The sequence below is a fragment of the Patagioenas fasciata genome, chromosome 4, assembly GCF_037038585.1.
Source record: "Patagioenas fasciata isolate bPatFas1 chromosome 4, bPatFas1.hap1, whole genome shotgun sequence".
In the NCBI taxonomy this organism is placed as follows: Eukaryota; Metazoa; Chordata; class Aves; order Columbiformes; family Columbidae; genus Patagioenas; species Patagioenas fasciata.
Genome location: NC_092523.1, coordinates 61881329 through 61905797, shown reverse-complemented (window position 1 = coordinate 61905797; position 24469 = coordinate 61881329). Strand labels below are relative to the sequence as shown.

Genomic DNA, 24469 nt, shown 5'->3' with positions numbered 1-24469 from the left:
CCTCTGATGACAAATCAGAAGAACTGCTTCTCGTTGTGCCAAAATCCTGGGATGAAAAGCATGAACTACCCCTAGTGCTGGGCTCTGCACCAGGCTGGCAGCTCTTCTCAGCATGTGCCATGCAGCTGTGGGTATAAAGAGCACTTATGGCCTTCCTCCCCATCTTCAATAGTCAACCTTGGAAAAAGAGGGGGACAAGGATAATTATCTGCCAGGGGAGCTACTTGCTTCAGGAGCATTAAGAGGGTAGAGATGAAACCAACATCTAAGCCTGGTCTTTAGTTACATTGTGGTATCATGAAGTAAAATCTTTCTTTCATGGTTTACATCAGCCTCAAACGCATTCTAAAACAATTAATGGAAGGCACAAAATAACATCTTGTTTTGAGCAGCTCTTGCTAGCACTGGAGGAGGATTAAGAAATCTGTACGCTACCGGCTGACATGCTGGCCAGGGATGACAGCAGGGCTTATAACCTTGCTGCTCACCCCTTGCTGCACGCAGGATTTAAACAGTAAAAGGACCAAACCTGAAATAAGTGCCTAATCCACAAATGGAGAACTTAAAAATCCACTGCTGGGTCAATTATGGCTAAGGTCACAAGACCAGCATTTCCAGAAGTTATTTTCTCTGCCATGACTCTGGCTGCAATATGAGGGAAAATGTGATTATCAAGTCTCTCCACAGAGTAAGGAGACTAATGTAAAATAATTTCAGCCTAGTCTCTTCATCTCTCTTCTGCCTTTTACACATCATATTATTACTTGCCTTCTTTTTCACACCCAGGCCCAGACTAGTACCTAGAAATGTTTGAAAAGGTATAATTTTTTTCCAGGACCTATGCTGGCTCCATACACAAACCTATATTTTATCACATTCTTCTACCTCCCTTCAAGTATATCTGATGTTTTTCTACAATAGTCTTGCCAATACTAATCCACCAACTGGTATCAAACATGTATGTATTTTCTACTGATCTGCTATTTTACCCAAAAATGGGAATTTTAGACTAGTAAAATCCTCACTCAAAACAGCTGACAACATTCTTTTCAAACTGTCAGAAGTAGATTTTCAACAATGAACATCATTTTTAGGAACAGAGAGGCATGCAGACATTTTGAGAGTTACTGGTTCAAATGGTGCCCCTCCCTTAAACAAGTGGGGCACCACACTGAAAACACGCAAAATTCTCCTTCTTCGTATAAATTGGCAGCGTTATTTCACTATGGTTAGATTTTCAAGTACAGGAACTCTGACCATCAGTCCTTGTGAAGCGATAAATTCAAGTATTAATAAACAACCAGGTGAGCTTCTGTTGATGTAAGGAGATAAAAGAAAGGCAAAACCAGAATTCAGCGTTCTTTTTTTCTTGACCAAAGGCACTAAAAGTGATTGCTGCATTTACAATTTATTCTATGAAATGCAGGTAAGGATAACTTCAGTGTAGTAACATATAGCCCAGTGAAGAAAGGCAGGCCAAAGGACTTGCACCATCCTGCTTCACAAAGAAGCCAGGGGATACACAGTGGGTTATTATCATGGTGAACTATAAACAATACCTGAAGATGACCATAAGTTTATATTGGTTTGTGTTGACTGAAACAGCTAATTCTGCCCACACAAGGGACTCCAATTAGAGATCTGCACACTGACTGAATGTGTTTGCAGTACAGCAGAAAGACATGATATTTAAATTCACTTACTCCATAGGTTTCCACTAGGCTTAAAGTAAGGTCATTGCTCCAGTAAAAAAGCCCTCAAAGGCTGGTTTTTTTCCTGCACTAGAGATCAGTTTGTGATTTGGGTTTCTAAACGCTTATTTCAGTGCAAACTCTGCCAGAAAGAGAAACTTACTGCTTGTTGTGAAGTTACCCTCCCCAGCCTGGGGAAAGGAGTCTACATCTTGGATGACTTGTAGAACTCCCACAGTCCGCACCGGGGGATCCAGGGCTACCGAGCTCTCGTTCACCGTGATATCGCTGGCTCCTGTTATCTGGTTGGTTGGCGGTCCTCCTATGGATGCTTCCAAGTCTGGAGGTATATCATCCATGCAATCTGCATTTGGCTAATGGGAGGAAAAAGAAGACATTTGAGTTCTCACCTGATAAAAAAAGTTTACCTGTTTCCACTTAAGGTTTTTTCACTTTCTTTCAGTACTGCAAATGGCAACATATGATTAATAAACATGTACAGTTTTTTTTGTTTTCATGTGCTGAAAACCTCTTAATACAATTTCTTGGAAGAGAGACCCAAAGTATGCATTGGAAATATTCAGCATTAAACCGCATCACCTACAATCTCTAAATATTCTTATTTATACTTTTAAAAGGTTTTGGGAGAGTGTACATTGAAAAAGTAACTCACTTTTTGATATGATCTGCTCAGCACAGGCAGATTCCTGAGTCAGATTACAAATGTAAACAGAGACAGTAGCTGAACGGGAATTATTATCTTTTCCCTAAATACACATTTTATTAAGCTGATATCAGAGCTTTCAGGAATAGGAATTCAAGGAAACTGTGTGTGGGCGCATCTATGAGTGGGGTGCAAAAATAGAAGCCAAAGCTGTTTATAAGACAAGTTTTTTTATGGCAAAAGATCTTCTCCTTTGCTAGTATTGTACTTCCTACAAAATAGAATTATGAGAAAAGAAACAAACAGGCAATAATGGGAATTTGAAGAGCGTTACTTGATCCACAGTCTGTCTTTGTGATTCAGAAAGACCAAGGACGGAAGAACCCAGTTTTGGGTCATCGAGACACATCCCTCTCACAGTTATGTAGTGAGTGCACCATCACCTCCAGAATGAGCCAAGCTCTTCAAAGTCAGGCATCTGTCTTTCCATTGAACTTATAGGGAAGCAATGAGAAGGGGTGGTGGTGCCTATCTTTTGCACAGCATCCTTAGCATTGAGTACCTGTTCACAAAGAGCACTGAGACCTCAAGTGGACACTGGGTGGCAAAGTGGATCATTTGTCCAGTGACATGATGTCCAAGCTGGACACTTAGAGTACCCAGACTCGTTTCTACCCTTGATTTCTCCAGGTCTGTTATAAGCCTGATGCTCCCATTCATACAGCAGTGATTTCTGTGGAGCTGCTCATAAACATTGGTGACAAACATGAGTAAAAAAGCTCTTTTTCCTCTAAGAGTAAACAGATTCTTGTGCTGTTTGCCCATAGAACCAGGTCTAGTTCTCCCAAAGGTGTGGAGAAAAACTGTTTGCATTATTATTTCAAGAACTGGGTTTTGAACTTTTAACATTGTAACAAAACCAAGGCTAATTCAGAAATGAGACTGCCGTGTGTCAGGGTGCAAAGCTTCCCAAATCACAGACAGACATAGCAAGGTTGAGCAGCAACTACATAGATACCTTGTTAAGTTAGGCAACATGTAAAGTTAAGTTGGTCCCATTTATCTTTATTGTCCAGGAGTCAGACAGCTCATCTGGATCAATCACTTAGGTTTCCTCTGCACCATTTCTCTCTGCAATTCATCCTGCCCTAAGGTAAGAGGCAGGAATTGCACCCTCTGCCTCCCCATTGCTCAGCACTCGGCAGAGATGGGTTTTAAGCTGCTAGACTGGAAATCCAGTGTCTGGATGGCTCAAGTCAGAGGAGGTGTATTATATTCTGCTCCGTGGGTCTGATTTTCACTGTGCTTAGCTGCCTCACTTGCTATGGCATATTTCCAAATCTCACTACCTGCCCACCTCCAACAGCAGGCTCCTAGAAACTAAGCAAAATATGATACAGCAAAGGCTTAAATACAGGCTTAGCTTTAAGCACAAAGGTAATCCATCCGAACTCAGGCACAGAAGGTTACCATATTCTTACACTTTTTTGCAGAGTTGGGAACTTATCATGTTTTCTGTTCTCCCTGTCTGATTGTTGTCACCTCATAAATACTTTTTTTACAAATGTTTCTCATGAAAAAGATGTATTTTAAACAATCTTCAGCTCACTTGTAACCACAAACTGAAGTTTGGGATAAAAATGAGAATTGTCATTGTCTGGTTCCAGTCTAATCCACAAGCTGCGAGAACACCTCAAAACTGGGATAAAGGCTCATTCAGCTACACCAGGTTTTAATGAAACCCATTGAACCTGTGCTTTTCTAAGTGAAATACCAATCATTCATTTGTAGGATTTCAATTCAAAATTATTCCTTAGATCTATCACTCTTTCCCTCACCTTTTGCTGTTATAACAAACGCTTTCAGAATTTCATTTTTAACTTAAATTTGCCTTTTGATGGCAGTGTACCTTAAAGGAAAAAAAAGCCTGTTTTTTCTTTTCTACTCTAGGAAAAACTATTTCAATTTTCTTTTTTTCAGGGGATCAGTTGTCTGTCCTTTGCTCTGATTCCAGTGATTCCTAGAATGGGTTTTTATCACTAACTTTTAAACCTTTAAAAATGGGGGATTATAATTGAAAGCCAAACCAAACATTAAAGATGCAAAAATAGCATTGCTCAATATAATTAATCCCTTTACTCTTGAATCATTTCCATTGGAAAAAAATACCCCAAACCAAGCAGCATACTATAAAACTAATGATATGAAATACTGATTGAAAAAAATATATTATGGCTTTTTTTGTCAGAGTGACCCAGATACATTTGCTAAGTTTAATTATATTGGTTTCACTCATTCCCTGCGTGTAAGTGCTTTGAGGGCACAATTCCACTGAAGTCAAGGGAAGGCTTTGTATTGACTTCTGAGGGCTTGGCTAAGGCTCTTAGTGAATAGCTTCAAGTCATCCAGTCTGCTGCCAAAAATGCAGCTGTCTGCATATCCAGCAGATATTTGCAGAAAAGGAGAAGAAGCAGAGGGAAACTATTCTATGTGATATGATCGTCCCAACAACAATGTAGCTCTTTGAAAGCGAAAAGACGCTTTCACGGATAATTCAATGAAAATATTACAGCTAAAAGAGGTATAGTCTAAGCTGGATTCACCAGCAAAGAGATAGTGAAAAAAGGTTACGCCAACAGTTTGCTGATAGATGGTTGGTTAATAATCCTCCGGAGCTGCAGAGTGTCACAGTGAAAAGCAGGGATGTGAGGGTGCTCAGCTACCGTGAAAATGAGTGCAGTCATTCTGGTGCCTCACAGCAGTCTGGGGAATCTGGGTTTAGGGCAGATAATATTTGAAGTCTCTGTTACAAAGTAAATGGAGAGTTTAGATGTGAACTGAATTGAAACATTTAGATATTTGGGTTTTAACCAATCATTTCCTGGAAAATCCCAAGTCTTCCTGCTAAATGAAGCACAATATATCCAGAGTCACTGAAGCCAGCTCTTTAATAACAACCATAGGACAAACATGCAGCTGGCAGGAAAAAAACCCCAAAACATATTAGTCCTGCCTACGGTAAGATTTCCTCATTCCTCCCATTGTAAAAGCCTGGAAAAGGATTTTGGCAAATTTTGCACTCAAGTGTCTCATATGAGACTGCGGCCTGCCTAAGGCTTCTTCTCTGTGTGTGGAAATTTCATCTAAAATGGCTCAGCAAGACTCAAGAATGTGGTTAGGGAATGACATTTTGCTCTATCCATTGTATAGAAATGTTTGCCACCTCTCACTGAGAAGCCCTAGAGCTGTACAGCTTCTTCCAGCGAAATGTCTTTTCCCACAACAGCCTACTGACATCTGGCTAAGTTATAAGCTTCTGAAAATACCAGTTAACGTGTGCTGAATGAGACTGGTGGCTTATTCGGGACCAACAACTACTCTCTCCAAAGAGAAGAGGGCTTTGCATGGTGCCTGCAAGGTCATGGTGGCACCAGAAGGCATTTCACAGGACTTACGTCCACCCCAGACTGCCCTCAGCTGGCAGTGAGATAAGTGAGGACACACAATTTCTGCGTGGCTGGAGAAGAGGTCCTGAGAACTGAGCAGGGCACAGGGGGCGTGACACCAAGGCAGGAGCTCAAAAGGATAAAGGTTGGACAGGAGGGGTTATCCAGAGGAGAAGGAGGAAAGGGCATGAGGCAGGAGTTGAGGCATATTTTAGAGAGAAAAGGCAGAGAAAACAGAAGAAGAGGAGCAACTGAGAGCAGTATAGGAATTCTTAAACTCCAAGTTACCAGATACTCTCAGACTTGCAGTTCCTTCGCTGTCAGCCAGAGGCAACCCCTGACACAAGGGCTACCGTCTGCTCCAGGTTCCCAGGTATGACAGCTCCTATGGTAAGTTACCTTGAGGTGTAAGGCTCTCCCTTCGTGAACCTAACTGATCGCCCTCGTGGGTGGGAGCCAGTATATGTTCTCTGAATGACGGAGTGGGCTGGTTTTAGTTTGTTGTCTTAGAACAACATGGGGAAATTTTTACAGAAATTCATACAATAAAATCCTCAAAACAAACTTTGCTAGTGGGACATAAACATCAGAGTGCTTGCTTTTTAGTGTTAAGACAGACCAGCACTAAGGCTGATCCTGTAATCTTAATTTGACCCAGTTGTTTATGTTGGTTACAACAGTGTCTTTAATTACATGCACAGTACAATTATTTCCATGGAAGCTCCATGCGGAAAGCTCTCAGTGAGGAGAGCAGAATGGATCTTCTTCCACTACATGGTGCAGAGAAAGAGACAGGGAGCTGTGAGAAGAGAAACAACAGCTGAGGAAACTGAACGGCGCTGTTAATCATTTCTGCCACCAGAGAGCTGTTCGTAGGTGGTAAAGCCAGCCATGTAAACCAAGACCTCCACACACGGCCTCTGGGCATGTTTTTCCCCTTCCCCTCGATGTACCCTGCCCAAGAAAGCTCAAGACTGATTTGCAGACATGCTCGGCCTTCAGCAGCTGCCAGTGAAGTCAGCGAGAGCCCTGTTCTGGATGTAAATACTGATGGATGGCACTAAACTTTCAGGGAAGAACTTAACACCTCACCTCAGACCTCCAAAAACTGGAGGTCTGATTTGTCTGTATTCCCTGACTATGAAGCTGGACAGGGAGTACATTAAGAAAATTCCTTGGGCACAAATCCCAAGTGGGAATGGACCAGCCTGAGAGCAGGAGTTCAGTGGCACCGCATGGTACAGAAGAAAGCCATGGAACAATATGCTGGGAATGGAGAAGAGGTGTCAAAATCCTGGGTAACTGCTCATTGGCAGGCCTGTGAACTGAGACATGGGACCTGGAGGAAAAAAAAAAATAAATCTGTATTTAAGCCTGGACACAGGGATGCTGAATGGCAGAGACAGCCTTCGTCCCGACATCTCAAACACTGATTTAACAGTTGTGTCATCTTTTCATATTCCAGAGATAATATACATGTATAACAGAAAAAATAGCCCAGCTGTAATGACGTTACCCTAGCTACAATGCTCTATTTCATTTTTCCTGTTTCATATTTTTAGCTTGGTTTATATTAGGTTGATTAACATGTCTCCCTATGTCAGTAAAAACATAATTCATCACTTGCTATGAAACCTCTTCTGCAGTAACCTGCTTGGCTACCTAGTCTCCAGGAAAATGAACTCCTGAGGAATAGCTGCATCAGCTCCCCTAATATGTTCACATGAGCTATTTTACTTTATATAGTTCTCCCATATGTGAGCTGGCAGGTCACCATCTATAAGTTGGGGGTGGGGGACGTTATTTACAGCACCTGTTAACTGGTGTTTCAGTGTTGAACTTCTCTATCACATGGCAAGCCTTGCACAGCATGACAGACTGACTCACTTTTTCCTGGAGAAGCCCCATGTCTCTGTGATCACTGTGGTTAGGAGACTGTATGTCAGACATGCCATACACTATCTGAATGTAAACATGCAACCTAAAAAGATCAATTGCTTTGGTAACTTCTAACCACATCTGAATCTTCCAAATAACAAAGAGCTTAACAATTTATTATGGTGTGGTCCGCTACATGCTTAGTTACTGGGAGAAATGCTCCCTAATTGGAATCAGGAGTACAGAGCTTGCTACAGAGAGGCTTTAAGAGAAATCTGACAGAAAGAAGATTCGGCTCCCCAAAATGAACAATTAGTTGTCCTCAAGTACTACCTTGTGCTTTGAGATTCAAATGGAGAGCATGATTAAAAAAAAATAAATCCACTCCTGGATTCACAGTTACATGAAAGAATCTATAAATTCACCAATACACCAGTAAACAATCCTCTGCTCCACAAAGCAGGTACCCACAGACAATTCCCAACACTCAGCTGACCCCCATACACATGCTTTTTCTTGCTAATAAAAGTTGGGTGCAGGAGAGAGGTAGTCAGATACTTGAGTTTGTACTCTCCTTAATAACTCAATGAATAAATCAATTGATAACATAGTAAGAAAAGTAGGACGGGAACAGACAGGCAAAGGACCAGGGATACACCCAAGTGGCTGGTGTTTCCCTTCTGTCCTGACCAGCTGCTCTGTGACGTGCTTACCGGGATCCCTAGAGCTTTTAGAATATTCATTTTACACATTGGGCAGGTACGATGGTCTAGTAGCCAGGGGTCTACACAGGACTTGTGAAAAAGATGCCTGCAATGAAAAACAGGGTATTTTAATTCAAATCCACCACAGCACAATTTACCACTTAGTACCATACACTTCTGAACCCAGTAAAGTGCAAGTATTTCAAATGGTGTGGTTTGTGACCTTTGCAAGGACTGAAAAACTATATGCTGTGCACACAAGACTAAAATTATTTCTGCAGCATCTCAAGCACATGTGCACAGCATTATTCAACTGAGTTTGGAAAAGAAGATGTACATAATTAGAGAATTAGGAAAAATACACAAGATACATCAGCAAAACCCATATTCTTTAAAATGTTAAAGGCTGGCAGTAAACAAAACCTGCCTGCTGGTAAAGGTAAAATTACACTAGTGTTTCTTGATGGTTCTACAGACAAACCTGATTATACATAATTTAACTGTGAAGCCATTGGGGGTCTGGTGTTTTTTAGGATGCAGACATAAGTAAATAAAGCAAATTAGAATAAAATGCTGCTTTTCATTTAAACAGTAACATCAGGATGACACTTTTAAAAACATTCTCCCTGACTTTCCTGATCTTTAGAAGTTGCCCAGAGTGAGCTCTCAAACAATTCCAGCCTTGAACAGGTTGTTCCTGTACCTGTGCTTGGTCTGAAGTGATGACTAATCAACTACCTGAGCTTGCTGCGCTGCTGGGGACCACTTTTCGTAGATATTATCCAGGCGGAGGAACTGAAAGTTTCCTGTCTAGCTTCACCTGACACAAACTGATATTGAATACAGAGCTATTGAGTGCATGTACCTGAGTGACAGATTGTATTTTCTCTTCTGAGTGTATTCTGTCACCTTGTCATTATAGAGGACAAATGCTATAAAACACAGCAATGTGGGGGTCAGGATTTAAGGAACACTGTTGAGCAGGGCAAGTAAAACAGTTGGGACTTAGGCCAAGCTTGTTCAGTCCCACTCCTTCTGAAGAAAAGGAGGAAAGTTCCTTACTGTGCACAGAGCCTCAGAAATTACACTGGCATGTAGGAAACTAAAAATTGACTTGCCTTTCTAAAAATCTTTTAATTGAATGGGTCGGCTGCTGTGTTGTGTCACGGTCGCTCTCACACAACAAGATATGCACGGCCTTTCTACTTGATGGAAGATATTGAGATGCACTTTCTTCAGTATCGATTTGCAGCCCTGGCTCTTACTAACATGATACCAGCCCAGATAGTAGCTGGCTGATTTACTAGCTGGCTTCAGTCCTAAATAACGCTAGAAATTCAAAGCCAAAACTGTGTGAAATCTCAGAATCTTATTCTTTTCACTGCCATGTTTTTCTCACTATTTCTAGAAGAAACGGATCCTTTGTCAAACAAAGCTACATGGCAAATTATCACATTCCTGTACTTGGTCTGACTTTACACAGCTATGGGAAAGGGCAAATCTGTTCTTGGAAGTTCAACCTAGTCTAATTATATCAGTTGGAAGAAATACCAAACTGTGTCAAACTTCATCTGATCCTGTATGTCAACATGATTGACACAACTGAAGTATCGTAATACTTGAAATTTGAACCCCTACTTTACAAATGCTACTGACGTTCACAGCCCTCCTTCCAAACAAGTCTTGCCTTACTGGGTAAAAACACAATGCTCCAAATTTTGGTTTCTGTCTTGCATAACTCCTCCTCCATCTCAGGAGGGACATACTCAGCACAGCTGCAGGGAATCATTCTGAACAGGGGAAAGCACAACAAGAAAGTCCTCAGGCATGTGCAATTTTATATTTCAAAATCTAAGTGACAGGATTTCTTGGGGGTGTTAATTTATGCAGGGTACTGAAAGTCAGTGTCTTGCTTTTCAGCTACTTGAATTAACTATGAAATTCTTGACAGTGATTGGCTTTCTTTAATGTTATAGTCAAATTCATAAACACGTATGTTTAACTGCAAACGTCTGAGGCACGTTTGTGCCAAAATAATCAGTACACTTACAAAATCTGAGATACTTATTATTCTCTTGAAAAAAAAAACCAGATTTCCAAAATGTTTCAGGTAAAATAAACCAAACCATAACTACTATCAAGCCATTTTACCACAGACTAGAAAGTCCCCTTTTATTTTCAAATTCAAGCTTTGCAAGCTTTAGTCAATCTGTGGTTCATATCACAGTATTTTATAATGTTTGTTAATCACCAAAAGTTTGGAACTTTCATGCCTTAAAGACTCAAAAACTGAAGCTTACTGTTCCTGAAGTTGGTTTCAAAAACCAGTGTTCTAAAACAAATCCAAGCAGTGCTGAGTAATTTAGATACACGACAGATCATGTCACTCTGCACTTTCCGATACTAAAGTAGCCCAGTGTATTATGGCTCTCATAATTTCAGATTTAATATGCGCAACATGAGGAACTTGATTATTCAACAGAAATCTACAGAAGAATGGAATGTTACTGAAAATCAGATAAAGATTTCCACTTTTAAATTTTTGTATCACATTATACAATTACAGCAATCATATCTATTTTGGAACACATAAACATTTTGTGCAGAGAAGTGAGGCAGCAAGCTTTGCAGATTGGGATTTGAAAGGTTATTTTACTTGTTATTAGCTATAGCACTATACACATGCTTACGGCTTTCAAAAAATTGTCATTTGTTTGGTGTCCTGGCAAGTTTATCATCCAAATCCAGGCAAAATGTATCAGCACAAAGTAAGATGAGAGAGCAACTGCAATATTTCACCATCATATGGTAAGACAAATACGTAAAAAGATCAGCTGCAACAAAAATCAGTCTCACTCTGCAGTTCTGACTGATGTAAGTTTTAAAAGAAAGGAGAGGGTAGAGGCATCATGGATGAGTTCAGAAATAATGACCTATACAAGGAGATGAGAGATGTTTCAAGCACTGGATTAGGACACAGCTTTGACAACCAAAGCCAGACCTAGAATCTTTTATTTTTCTTCTGTGCAACCACATGCCTTGCAAAACCACATTCATTTAGATGGGTTGAAACGTTCCTCAGAAGTGTAACTGATTAATTGAGAAGGAAGGCGAGAGGAGAGGATACGTCGTAACAATCCTCATACAAAACAAAGGCTCCCATAAGGAGAAAGGAAACAACTATTCTTCAGCTCTCCTAGGGATAAGAGACATAGTGATGTGTTTAAACTGCAGCAAGTGACATCCAGGTTACACAACAGCAAAAGCTTCACCACAGTCAGGGTAGCGAAGCACAGCAACGAATTATCGGGGGAATCTGCAAGAGTCTTCATCCCCGGAGGCTGCTGAATGTGTTGGAAAAACAGCTCCTGAGAAGGAGAGGTGCCCGGCCAGTGCCCCTGGGCCGCTCTAGAGGTGCCACCTCCTGGGATCGCTCCTGCGCTCCTCTGCGAATGCTCGCCGCTGTGTACAGCTCACAGAGCGCAAAGAAAGGCAAAGAACCTCAAAATCCCAGAGCTTTACACTCACTATTATCTAAATAGCACTTCATGGTTTTTTACTGAAGATTACTTTTGTTTGAAATGCACTTAAATGTACTTTAAAGCTGCAATTTTAAACAAACAAGGAAATAACAATTGTGGGCTCAGTCCAAAATTATAATAACAATTTGATTGTTGTGAAACCATTGTAAAGCTTTCAGCTTGCGAACAATTTTGAGAAGCTTTTTTCTCCCAGGTTAAGGGAAACTGTTCTCCTCCCACCTTCTACTCCTAGTCCCAGCTTTTCACATGAACAAACCCAGCAGTCATGTAATTTTTCTCAGAAGAAAAGCATGAGCTAAGAGAAACGGAGGCAAAAGCAGAAGAAAGGTACATCCCCAGGGACCCTGGGTAAGAGCATCAGTTGCCTGGATTAGTCTTAAGGCTGAAGTAGAGGACTGAGAAGGGTTTCAGCGAGCAGTGCTGTAGTATCGAATGAGAAGGTTTGGGCTTTTGGGGGTATATTTATGGTATTTGTTTATTCTTGAGGAAGAAGGAAGGACAAAAGAAGATGATGATGATGAACGCAAGCAAGAGAAAGGAATCAAAGGGGAGAAAATACGTGACGAGTAATTTTCACAAGAAGCTAATAAAAAGAGAAAGGAATGAAGTGGTCTCTGAAATCACAGCTGTTCATGGAGTGAAGGTTCAGTATAAGGAAAAGAGCTGCAATGAGGTCAGAGAGCACATTTATCAGTGCCAGAAATCAACCGACCAAAAAAAAGAGCTTATGAAGAACTCAGTAGAGATGAGTTTGAAAGAATCGTCTTGCCTCTCTGTAGAAGTTCAGTAAAGTTAGTAAAAGTGTAGTAAAAGGCACACACTAGGAGCAGCGGCACCAGTAACTTCTCCAAAGACAGAGCAGAAAAGACAAAGGCATTCTGAAGCTAGAGAAGGAAGACAAGCAGAAGGAACTAGGGCAATGAAAAGAGATGTCACTCTGAGAGCAATGAACTTGGTTACATTTGATGTTGTGTCAATGCCCTCAAAGATAACTTCAGTGATGTTTGCTACCATTAAACATAAAAACAGCTGCAAGCCAACACTTTTTTTTTAACCAAGTGTCAGTCCTTATTTATTTAATACATTCTGTAGACTGAAGTTTATTAATACAGTCAGTTGTGGAGCTGGTTAAAGAGGATAAAAAGGAAGAAGCACAAGCTGACTGGATTTCTCCTCCCAGCACTCCAGCACGGGATATGTAAGAACCAGCTATCCCAGTGCCTGCTCCCTGCCTACAGAAAAGAGAGGATATTTGGGGAAACAGTATGTACTAGTGAACAGCCATATGACTCCACTGCAATATTGGCTGCTGGATCTTCGGTACTAATTTCTTAAGAGATGCAGGCTCCAGCAGCCTTAAAAAGAAATCTCAAGATATACAGGGCTTTGTACAGAGTGTGCTTGATAGTGGTGGTTTTCCCTGCAGTGCCTCCAGTACAAAGCAGCACCCTCCATGTGCAGCTCTTGGGGCATAGTTGGCTCTGCAGGCAAAACGTTCTACATCTTGACCACCTCCTGGATAGCAACGCTAAAGTCAGCCAGCACTGGTGTCATATTGCGCTGGCTGGTGAAAAGCCAGCCTGTTATTAAACAGCAGTCTAACAAGGTTCCCACACTAGAAACTGCATGTGGTTTAACTGAGGATTCCGGAGGAAGAAACCTACAGAGCCTGTAGGTCTTTATCAAGATGTAACACTCTCCTACTCACTTAACAGAAACAGAAGTTAATCCACTTTTTTTTTTTCTTCATGAGGAGGCAACACTGCCAACAGCAGAAAGAGTCATGACTGCCATTTCCTGTTTTGGAAGTCCAAACCGATGTGAATGTGTAAAATACTGCCCTCACAATTTGTGTAGCAGGAAAGCCAGGGTTTTAGAAGTAGCTGCTTGAGAAAGATCTTTTGAGTTTTTATAATTCAAAACTGCTGAGGCTCAAATTGTGACTATTTTACAAGACAGTTCTACTGCCACTAACCTTTTAGAATGAGTCATTTTCTAGGTGACCTTTTAAGTCAGCCAAGAGCTGAACATCACCTGTTAACTATGTGCTTCCTATTCATTCTGCTTGACTCAACACTGTGGATGACGAAGTCTGACTGGGGCATCATTGAATTATGAGGCAAGACACAAGTGAAAACTAGAGCAGAAATGCATTTTTTGCTATTGTGTATCTACTTCCCAAAACTGCCTGTGTCTGTTGTGCAAAATTTCCAGGATTTATTATGCTTCTATGAAAACAGGCTTGATGTCAAACCAAGGTCCATATTTTCTGGTAATTTCTCAATGTTCTGTATTTCTGCTTCATGAAGTGATGTGTTTGTGTCTGTTCGTAGGAAAAAAAAAAAGCCCACATGCAATTTGTCATTGTGGGGGATTTATAGTAGGTCATATTTATGATTAATCTGTTGCTTTTTGCTTGCCATTTAGTGATGGCAGTAAACAGATTTAATGAGTCACATGAACGAATAGAAGTGGACAGCTTGTAACATAAAAATATCTATTAGGGAACAACATTGCAGGAAAAGAAACAAATATTTCAGTTTCTCAAGCCAGTGAACATGTCTCTAGGAGAAGAAAAACTCTAAAAAAAAATCTGTGCTCTGTATGTATAACACTTGAGATTCCTATTTCTAGGGAAATCAAACACTTGCTCTTGCTCTCCTAGGGGACTCTTGTTCCTAGGAAATTTCCAAGAAATTGATTTCCTTAGAGAAATCCTTCATTAGTTAACACTTCACAGAAGACAAGACAATGGCACAGCGATATGAACATGCTGTTATGGGTGGTAAGAGGCTGCACTGCGGTGCCACATCATTGTGAGTGTATGTGCTGCACAGGACACATCCACATCAGAGGAAGAAAAGAGAAAGAACAAGCCCAAAAGCTCTTCTTGTCACCTCCATGTCTCACATGCCAGGGAATATTTTCACGGTAGCAACAGATAATGTGGTCTTTGTCACATTTCCTTCTTGCTTTACTGTTTCTACTCAGTATCTCTTTTTATGGCTGTTTTTTGTGTTTTTTTTTTGTTTGTTTGTTTGTTTTGTTTTTGTTTTTTTTTTTTTTAATAGAAGTATCCCTTTGCTAGAGCCTTGTTATGGCCCAGGACAGCAAAAGAAGTGGTTCCACAGGAGCAGGAGCCTGTTCTACCCCTGCTCACCTTGCAGTTGGGCAAATTCTTCTAGGGGAGTTATTCTGGGCTGATACAAAACCAGTGAGAAAAACAGAGAAATCAAAACCTTCAGTGTAAAAATCCTAAGAAAGACTTTGTATCAGGTCCAGATCAGACGAAATTTCTGACTGTCATGCTAAACTCAGGTTCTTACCACCATTAATACTACTTTCACTTCAAGTTGAATAAAAAGGCATTCTGGATAACTTTGCAGAACAGATTTTGAATAAATCAAAATGATAAACTCACTCTTCCCCCAAGGTTCTCAGGCAATCTTATCAGAGTGATGCTCTGAGAACAGAGCCTGTCTTGAAGATAGAATATCAGCACTAAAAGTACCTTCGACTTACCTGCAAGGCAGGATTCTGACAACGTCATTGGGCTTGTAGCCTTCAATACAAACAGCACAGTTATCAAAGTCTGGCTCAGTTTCCTACAGGAAAGAGAACATCCATCATTTTCGTTTTTTGATTTTGTCAGCTAATCTCTTCATACAAGAGCCTATGTGACAAAGTAAAACAGTCACTGATGCACGCTGCAAATCCAATAATCCCTTCAAGACAGGCAAGTCTGACTTTCAACACATTTCCAGTTGGAAACTTGCCCTGGGGAGCATGCAGATTTATTTAGCTAGCATGTTTAAACTCCCAGGATTTTCTGCATCGTCACAGAATCACCTTCTTCTCTCTCTACTCCATTCCATCCATAAATTGCTTACTAGTATTTCTCCCTCGCCTGGAGGACACATACTAGCTAAATAAGCAATTGCCATTTCTGTTCTGCCTCATTGTCCCAGTGGTCTGCAGGAATTCTCCAGTACGGGGTTTCATTTGGTAATGAGCAATTTGAAAAATTACCTTATCACCTTTCCTGATTGTTCTGACTTGCAGCTTGCTGATTGCTTTCTTTGCAGCATCTCCAAGTCGGCGCTGTAACACAAAATTTGCTCTTAAGCAAAGAATAGCTCCTCATGTAGAAATTATCACCTTTTGTCCCTAGGCTTCTTAATAATCTGAAGTGACTGTACATGAAACAGGACAGCACTGTATAAACAGATGAGATCAGTCATGCTGATATTCAGAATAAGGGCACAGTAGGTATTTCCAGGCTCACTGGTAACCCACGGCCAACGAGGCAAAGCTACTCTCATGGATTTCCAGTGCAGACTGCATGTGAGGCCATCATGATGCTACACTAGCACTTTTATTATTCCAAAGAGTAGCAATGCATGCAACAAATCCACTGTTTGGGTATCCTACTTCTTCCCTTTTTTTTTTTTAATTACACTTATAAAGAATACATTATTAAATGAGGCCTGGGCTGGTAAGCAGAGTGAACACCGGACTTAAGATTCAGGAGGTCTTTGTTCTTGTGCTGTTCCAGAACTAGTGCAAGATCTTCAGCAAGATATAAGTGTTGAAAGCGAGCTATTAATTCGTTAACCATGAAAAACATGAGTCATCTTGTCTGCTGTTCTCTTTTTCCTGCAATACAGAGTTGACTACTTTATAAGAGCAATGCAAGGCATAAAAAGCAGGCTAAAGCATCTGCAGTTTCTTACAGGTAAAGCACTATACAGTCCTACAGTAACAGCCTATCCATATATAACCATTTGCTTTTTCTTTGCCTTTGTATCTTTCCCTCCAGCGGACCATGAATTGCTTGCCACGTGCTGTTTCTGACTGTTCTCCCATATTTCCAAAACACTGTTACTGTGCTGGCAGGGTCACAGCCACTCAGGATTAAAGTATGCAGTAAAAGCCTGACACAAACATCCCTGTTCTCAAAAGCTGAAGGTGGAGATACCTGCTTCTTGCAAGAGGCTGAGAACATTATGGGACAGTTCACACAACCACTGCTCAGCAGAGCTACCCCTGCACCCTGTGCCTACTGAGTTTGTGCCTGTATCAGTGCTCCAAGGACTTGGCTGCTCCCTTGTGCAATCCCAACAACGAGGCAACGTGGAGACAAACTCACGGGCTGGAAAGGTCTCTGAGAGGTCATGTCCACCCACCCCCTGCTCAAGGCTGGGTCAACTTCAAAGTTGTGTCCAGTCAAGTTTTGAATATCTCCAGGAAGGGAGATTTCACAACCTCTGTGGATAATTTGTTCCAGTGCTCAACTGCTCTCACAGTCTTTTTTTTTTAATAAGCAAATGGAATTTCCCTTGTTGCAATTTGTGACCATTACCCTTGTCCTTTTCTGTGCACCTCTGAGAAGAGTCTGACTTTGCCCTCTCTCCAGCCAGCAGTTGTGCACCTCAAGGCCACAAGCAGAGCCCTTCCTCCTCCTCCTCCTCTTCTCCTCTCCTGGCTTAGCAAGCTGAGCTCCCTCCACCTTTCCTCACATGTCATGTGCTCCTGTCCCTGGACCACACTGGTGACCCTGCTCCTGGCATCCCAATTTGCCACCAATAAATTACTTAAATTCTTCACCTCCTCTCCTCATCCATGTTTCCAGCCACGTGCTGCTAGGCAGGAGACTGAGGAGCTCTGGTGACTGAGAAGACATTCAACTTTTCAGGCTGGGAGCACTGCCTGTGCTGGGGTTCAGCAGGGCCTGTCAGTGGGAAGGGTTTCCAGCTGGAGGGGGTGAGAGCATGAAGCCAAAAATGGCAGGAAGCTGGATGTGGTTTGTAAATTGGGACCTCATCACCATACAGATACGATTAACAAATTGCCGCTTTGTTCTTCAGATTCAATTAAAATCACTGAATTAAATATAGAGAGTGAGCTTATTGGAATGTAAAGACATGGAAGGCTGACAAAACATACGGAGTAGTGAAAGCAGAGAGCAATTGCAGATCTGGCTAACGAGGTGAAAATGATCTTGGCTTCTATGAGATTTACATATGAGCTTTCCAACATAACTAATTATTACAAGTGAGGGAGTATCCTGTAGTTACACAATATCTTTTCTGTGGTACATTTTTCTCACGGTCTCCCTTAAATAAAAGGATCAGACATGAGCTGGAAACATTTCTTGCCAGCTATTTGTTTCTCCAATGTAAATCAAAGACCGACTGATAACATACAGCAAGACAAGAGCCATTATGTCCTGCTTCAGGAATTGCTTGTGATTCCTTTTTATCATTATTATTACTTAAACTAATGAAATGTCTCAGTTCTTTTTTGCACGTTCTTCCAGGGGAAAGGACAAGATTAAAGACTCATGTACATCTTTGATCTTCTTGTTTTCATGTTTGCTTTCTCTTATCTATCTTAAATAGACAAGTTCATGACTTACACGCAAATGAGAATAATTTAGTTTTTGAAAGAACAGGAATATCTTGGAGTAAAAACATACTTTCAAAGGATTCCTCTATTTTAATGAAAGGCATGCTATCACTAACCAATGATTTCCCCTAAAAGAGGCATTGCAACAGTTTAAGGGTTTAAAGTGAGGCTTAGAGATTTATAATAATAAATCCCATAATCTCATTAGCAAGGCTGCAACATTCAGTGCTGGACTGGAAAGAGTTAAGCACATCAGATGTGGTGGTCTTGTGGAGATAGTGATACTAGTTAAAAAGAAAGGACAATGGCATAGAAAGCATCACTTGTGTGTTCCTGAGGAAGAAAGTGGCCATAAATGCTGCAGAAGAGAACTTGCGGTAAGCACTTCTCTGTTAATGGCCTTACTAAATAAACTAAACTAAATGGCCTTTGCAGGGAGGAGATCACCTTGTGCAGAATGAAGTGCACCATCAGGACGAGGTATCCAAAGCATCTGTACCACAGATCAAGTTTGCAGACTCCATCATGGGAAGCATCTTCCTAAGATTGCTTCAAAGATGATGTCTCTATTCAGTGACCCAGAAGTCTCATTCAAAGCCATGGGCAGCAGTTTTCCTTCTCAGAGGAGACTTGCTTGGCCCTGGACACGCTACCAGTCACATACTAAAATAGATACTTCCCTGGAGACTAAGCCAGGATGCACAGGACCCTCCTCAGTCCCACTGAGATCACTCCCTCCTTCAGCATTCACTATCCTGCAAAACTCACGGAGCCCACCTGGTTTCAAATTGATTCTACAGGAAACGTCTTCTTACCAAGAAACCAAGGAGAAGGAATGACGTTCAAGAACTCCTGCCAACAATTCTGGCACTTAAGCATCATCCCCGCACCATCTTCCTATCTGACAGACGACAAGAAGAGAATACTACTATTGCCCGTGAAATATGAAATATGACACACTGACAGCATCCGTGGCTTTTTTTTTTTTTAAAGTCTGTGGCCTGGCTGTTACATGGCTGAGACAGCAAATCACATTTTAGTGATTCATCTCCAGGACTTGTAATGTAATTCCACACTGCTTGCAATTAGCTCTGCAACCTGATGTCTCTTGATGCAAATGATTACTACAGTCTTTCACAGAGAAACTCCTTCATTTTCAGGAGGGCTCTAGGAACAAGCCACTGGGGAAGCAGATTGGCTATGCTTTCCTTACAAAAAAATATCCTCTTGGTGTCAAAAGGGCATATCATCAGGGCAACCACCTACTTCCTGGACATCTTATTAGGTGGGAAAAAAAGAGGAGACCTTGAATATTACTACCTAACTTCTACTTCCACAGGTACTGCACGGTTGTCTGTGCTAGTGATCATCTTAAAAATTAGATGTATCAAAATAAAAATTGAAATCTAACCATATTTGTAGCTGACACAAGCCCACAATGGAAGACAGTTTTGCGCTCCACTACAGAAATTCCCAGCCCAGTGGGGATGAACGGCCCAGGGGATTCAGTAAGAATCCTTGAAGTCCTGATTCTCCACTTATCAAAATCAGGCACCTAACGGGACTGTGCTGTGTCTTCCTTGTGGCACAAGAACCTGCATTTTGCACACATGGTGAGGAAGAGTGGTGGCTGAAGACAGATATGCTCTATGTTCAGGTTTCATCTCACCAGGGAGTCACAGGAAATTATTCCAGGAGATTCTTCAGTATTTCTAGTTGCCTCTCACTAGCTGGACTTGTTGCTTTCTCAATGTATCATTAAATCAGTTCCTTCTGGGTTTATTGCTTGATCAGCAACTTATGCTGTGTGCAAGAAGATAAGAGGGTCACCATATAAAAGAGGACAAGGAGGCAAAGGTGGTTTTGGGGCTTGACAAAAGGACATACCACGTTTTTCAGGAAACAAAGACACAGCTGCAATAGGTCAGCTTGGAAGAGGCAAAATGGAAGATCACTCAAGGAGACTTGATGTGACTGAGGGAAGATGTTAATGCTTTCGTGTAACAGTGCAACACCTCTCCTGCTTGGAGGTAATGGCTTGTTCTGCCCATCATATTTTGCAGTCAGCCACCCTATCCCATTCTCTCAGCACAGTGCCCAGACTATCAACCCAGAGGAGGCTGAACTGCTCCTGGTAGCAACTCCAGCATCAGCCAAACCTATGAAGGCCAGGACAGAGGATAACAAAGAGGTCTGCAAAGGTTCTTATTTGACACAGAAAACATAGGTACTCATAAGCCTTTGATTTAAAACTGTGAGATTTGAAATCATTCAGATGTCAGATTTTTTTTTTTTTAACTGAAGAAATGAGTCACAGTGTTTTCCACTTTCAGAACAGGGCAGTCAGTCTACACAGTTAGATTTTATTGCCTTGTGGGGTAAGAACCAATAGCACAACTTCCTCAGAACAGGCCAGCTGGTTCCCCCAGCATCTGCTGCTCTGTTTATCCAACCATTTCAATCTTACCCTTTGGATAAACTTTATCCTGAGTACATCAAATACAACTAGAAGGAAGCATTTTTCCTAAAGCTGGCCAGCAATGAAGGTGCTTAAAACACGCACAAGGCTTTCCAACAAGTAAGCACAATACCTTCATAAAAAGACACATGTAAGTTATAATGGCAAAATCTTTTGAGCACAGTGACAAAATAATCCTGCTCCAAAGTAACACAAACTTTTCTTCTTGTATATATCTGAACATCCATGATATTAACATAGAATGTTCTAATTCAAGCCTTTTGCTACAAGAAGATACGTCAAAGAAAAGAAAAAGACCAGAACTTTAGGGGAAACAGAGAAGAATCCTCATGGAAATGGCAAGAGCAAGCTGAGCTTTTCTAAACTACCTACATTACCACATTCCATAGCCAGGACTAAAGAGAAAAACAAACAAATAATGACAAAACAAACAAACAACAAATCCCAAACAAAAGCCCCACAACAACAAAAGCAACACCACCCACAAACAAACCACAGCAACTCATTTGCACAAGTGGTCAAGCTTTGTCTATTTATCACTACCATTTTTCATATAAAAAGAGATAATAAAGAGATTAGAGGAGATATCAAGCAAAACTGAATAAAGTACATGAAGAAATTGTAGTTTACCCCATATCATTATGACAAAGTTTTAAAAATGTCTGCACAGGACAATTGTTTCTGCACCTTAGTCTTGTTCAAATTTTGGAGAAAAAATACTGAAAATGCAACCTACTTGAACATGTAAACCTATCTGTTCCAAGCTATAGCATATTACCTGAACGAACTTTTTATTTTACTGGGTTTCATCTTTATGTATATCTATTTAGAGTGCTAATCTGCCTGTAAAATTACTCGAAGGAAAGCACACTTATGGTACTCATAGACATAAATTAGGCACATGTGCTTTTGCAGTCAAAGCATCTAAAAATTATCACAGCCGTTACAGTCACAGCAAATCTGCTGCCAGTGATGTTCAGATTCCAGCTGGGACAGTCTCATCCTTGCTATCCAAAATTTCATACTGTACATTTTAAAGGAAAATACGTTCTTTCTGTCTGTAAATACAGAGCAACTGCGTCTCAGAGGATGCCTGAATTTCAATAGGGGAGGTGGATGAGGCATCCCTATGCACTGAATATACATTACAGAGTATGTGGCAGTACTTTTCTCTACAAGACCATGATTAACACTCACAATTTTACTTTTTCTGCTGAGCAAGCAAGGCAACCCTCCCCCTGCCCTGACAGTTACCTATTAAGGGTCCAGACACATCTCTGAATTACAGTGCGTTTTTTCCCTGCACTAAAATGGTTATCTCCTCAGATTTCATACGTTGATAACATTTTCTACTGTACCATTAGAATGAAATGTAGAAGCCTGAGCTTCAGAGTTTTGCTGATGCCTAGATAGTTGCATCCAGACAAGAAAAGGATTAAATTTATTATTATCGTTGCTCTTATTATTCATCGCTGAACTACCATAAAGATGCAGAGTGCTTTATAAATCCAGATTGCCTCAGGACCTATGGCTCATTCTCATTGCTGTTGACTCCTCTCCAGATCTATACATTTTGTATCTTTTTCTGGGGGTTTGGACAAGATGTCAAAATCAAAAGCAATGCTGTAATAATATTGGTGGTCATTGCTATAGCACTTACATGTTCAGTGATCATTGATAAATGAACAGGGACATGTTTAATACTTCTAAAAAAAATATTAAAATGATAATACTTTCTGTTTTTTTTTTCTTTCTTCACTTACTGTGTGTCACATTCATATACCTCATTATATTTTAGTCATCATTTTGATCTCAAGGGTCACTAGTTGTACGTACTTCCATGTCACTTGGCTACATGAATGACACTAATAAACATTATCAACCTTCTGTCTATTTTTTTGTGTGTTTTGCACAGAGGAAAAGACACCTTATATATACACTACATATTTATTAATTTTTTTCCAGAATCCCATCTATATTGACGGAAGTCTTGGCTTCTTTTTCCTCAGATTTTACTTCTAAGTTATTTCAAGCTGAATCCCATGATGACTTTTTGGAAGCACAAACAGTCATTCCAGGACTGCTCACCTGATTCCTGTCTCTGGCATTTGCGTAGCGGAATCGCTGGATGTAATAGAAGACCAGCCATGCCAGCGAGATGATCATCAGCACAATGAAGGAGATGGAGACAAACACCACAGAGGTCCGGCTGACATACTTCTGCAAGTTGCGTGTCCCGATGGTTATGTACATCATCACAGTAATGTTCCTCTCCAGGAGGCTCACTATCTCTTTTCCTTTGGGTTCAGGAATCATTATTGCTACAACATCTTCTAGACCTGTCAGACAGAAGAGAGAAAAGAAACCTTAAGTAAAAAAGGTGATTGCCGTGTAATAAAATGACAAGAGGATGTGGCAAGACAAAAAATAATATTAAAACAAAGAAAAGGCAAAATGGTAACAAAAAAAGCTCCCCTTTTCCTGCTGGTTTTCACAACAGGTAAGTCAGATGGATGTAGTGAAGGTTTCACTTAGAATCAGTTACATAGTATGTTTCTATAATCTCAGTGAGATATGTAAAAAAAGTTTCATGAGTTGACATAAACTCAGATTTCCAGCACTACCAAGGCTTATCTAGACAACACTGCTGGAAGCACTGCAGAAAGTGAGACATGCCGTAGCATCCTTCCGTCCAACACTCCATAAACATTTATCACAGCCCATTTTGTGGGATCACGAGTCTGACAGACAAGCCTCTACAAACCCCACATCCAGACCAGAAATGCTTTCAACCACATGGTTTCACAGCCTGAATATGCCAAAGCATCACTGCCCTTGCCCAGGGTTGCCAGCAAGAGATGCCTGCAGGGACCATAGCAGCTCAACATGTTCCCACCTCACCCACTGCCCTGTTGGAGGCTCCCCACAGCCTGAGCCCATGCAGATATTTGGGAGCCCATGCTGGGAGATGCACTCACCAACTGATGCAAGTTTGAAGCCAAGAGCACTGTTTTATTCCACAAAAAAAGGCTACAGCAGCCCAGAGCAGCCCCCAACGCAGTTTGTGCCCCACAAGGACATGAGTCGGCACAGCTGGGGTGGCAAAGAGGTGCAGGATGGGCCAGGGGCTTCCTACAGTCCTGTAAATCTTTCTGAAGCCATGACTCTGTGCAATGGGCCCTTTATTGATCTATCAAGCCTCGACTCTGCATCAACTCTCCTTTCTGGTTCATTTTGCTTGCATCACACGCTGCTGAAACACATTTTCCTTTCTTTTATGTCCCCTTTGTACATGACAAATATAGTGCAAAATTATCTGGGACTGGGCAGCTCATTAAATACCTTTTCTGGCTTTATAAATAAACTATCACATCTTCGTAGTTTAATATTAGGGATATTCTCTTCTTCTATTTCACATAATAAGTGTGTAGACAGTTTTTATGTGTAAGTTATGTGTTGCAATGGTCAAATCCTGAATTGTACTAAGCAGCTACAGACAAACAAGACACATTTTAATGCAGAAATACGCTATAAACAATTGCATATGAAACAATCACAAGCTGGCATTTAGAAAGGTACAAACGGGGTGTCTGGAGTCAGAGAGATGCTAGGGTGGCGTTTCAGAATTTCAGCTGAAATCCCAGGAAATCATCTGGC

General features: G+C 41.0%; 1 protein-coding gene across 1 annotated transcript in view; it reads right to left on the bottom strand.

The window, feature by feature from the left end:
• The window catches only part of RNF150 (ring finger protein 150), a 123327-nt gene that overhangs the window by 29844 nt on the left and 69014 nt on the right, over positions 1-24469 (bottom strand). The window contains exons 2-6 of the mRNA XM_065836362.2: positions 22901-23151; positions 15955-16026; positions 15448-15530; positions 8393-8489; positions 1855-2065 (exon numbers count right to left, since the gene is read on the bottom strand). Coding sequence (XP_065692434.1) covers positions 1855-2065; positions 8393-8489; positions 15448-15530; positions 15955-16026; positions 22901-23151 — 714 coding nt within the window. The remainder of the gene's footprint in view (positions 1-1854; positions 2066-8392; positions 8490-15447; positions 15531-15954; positions 16027-22900; positions 23152-24469) is intronic.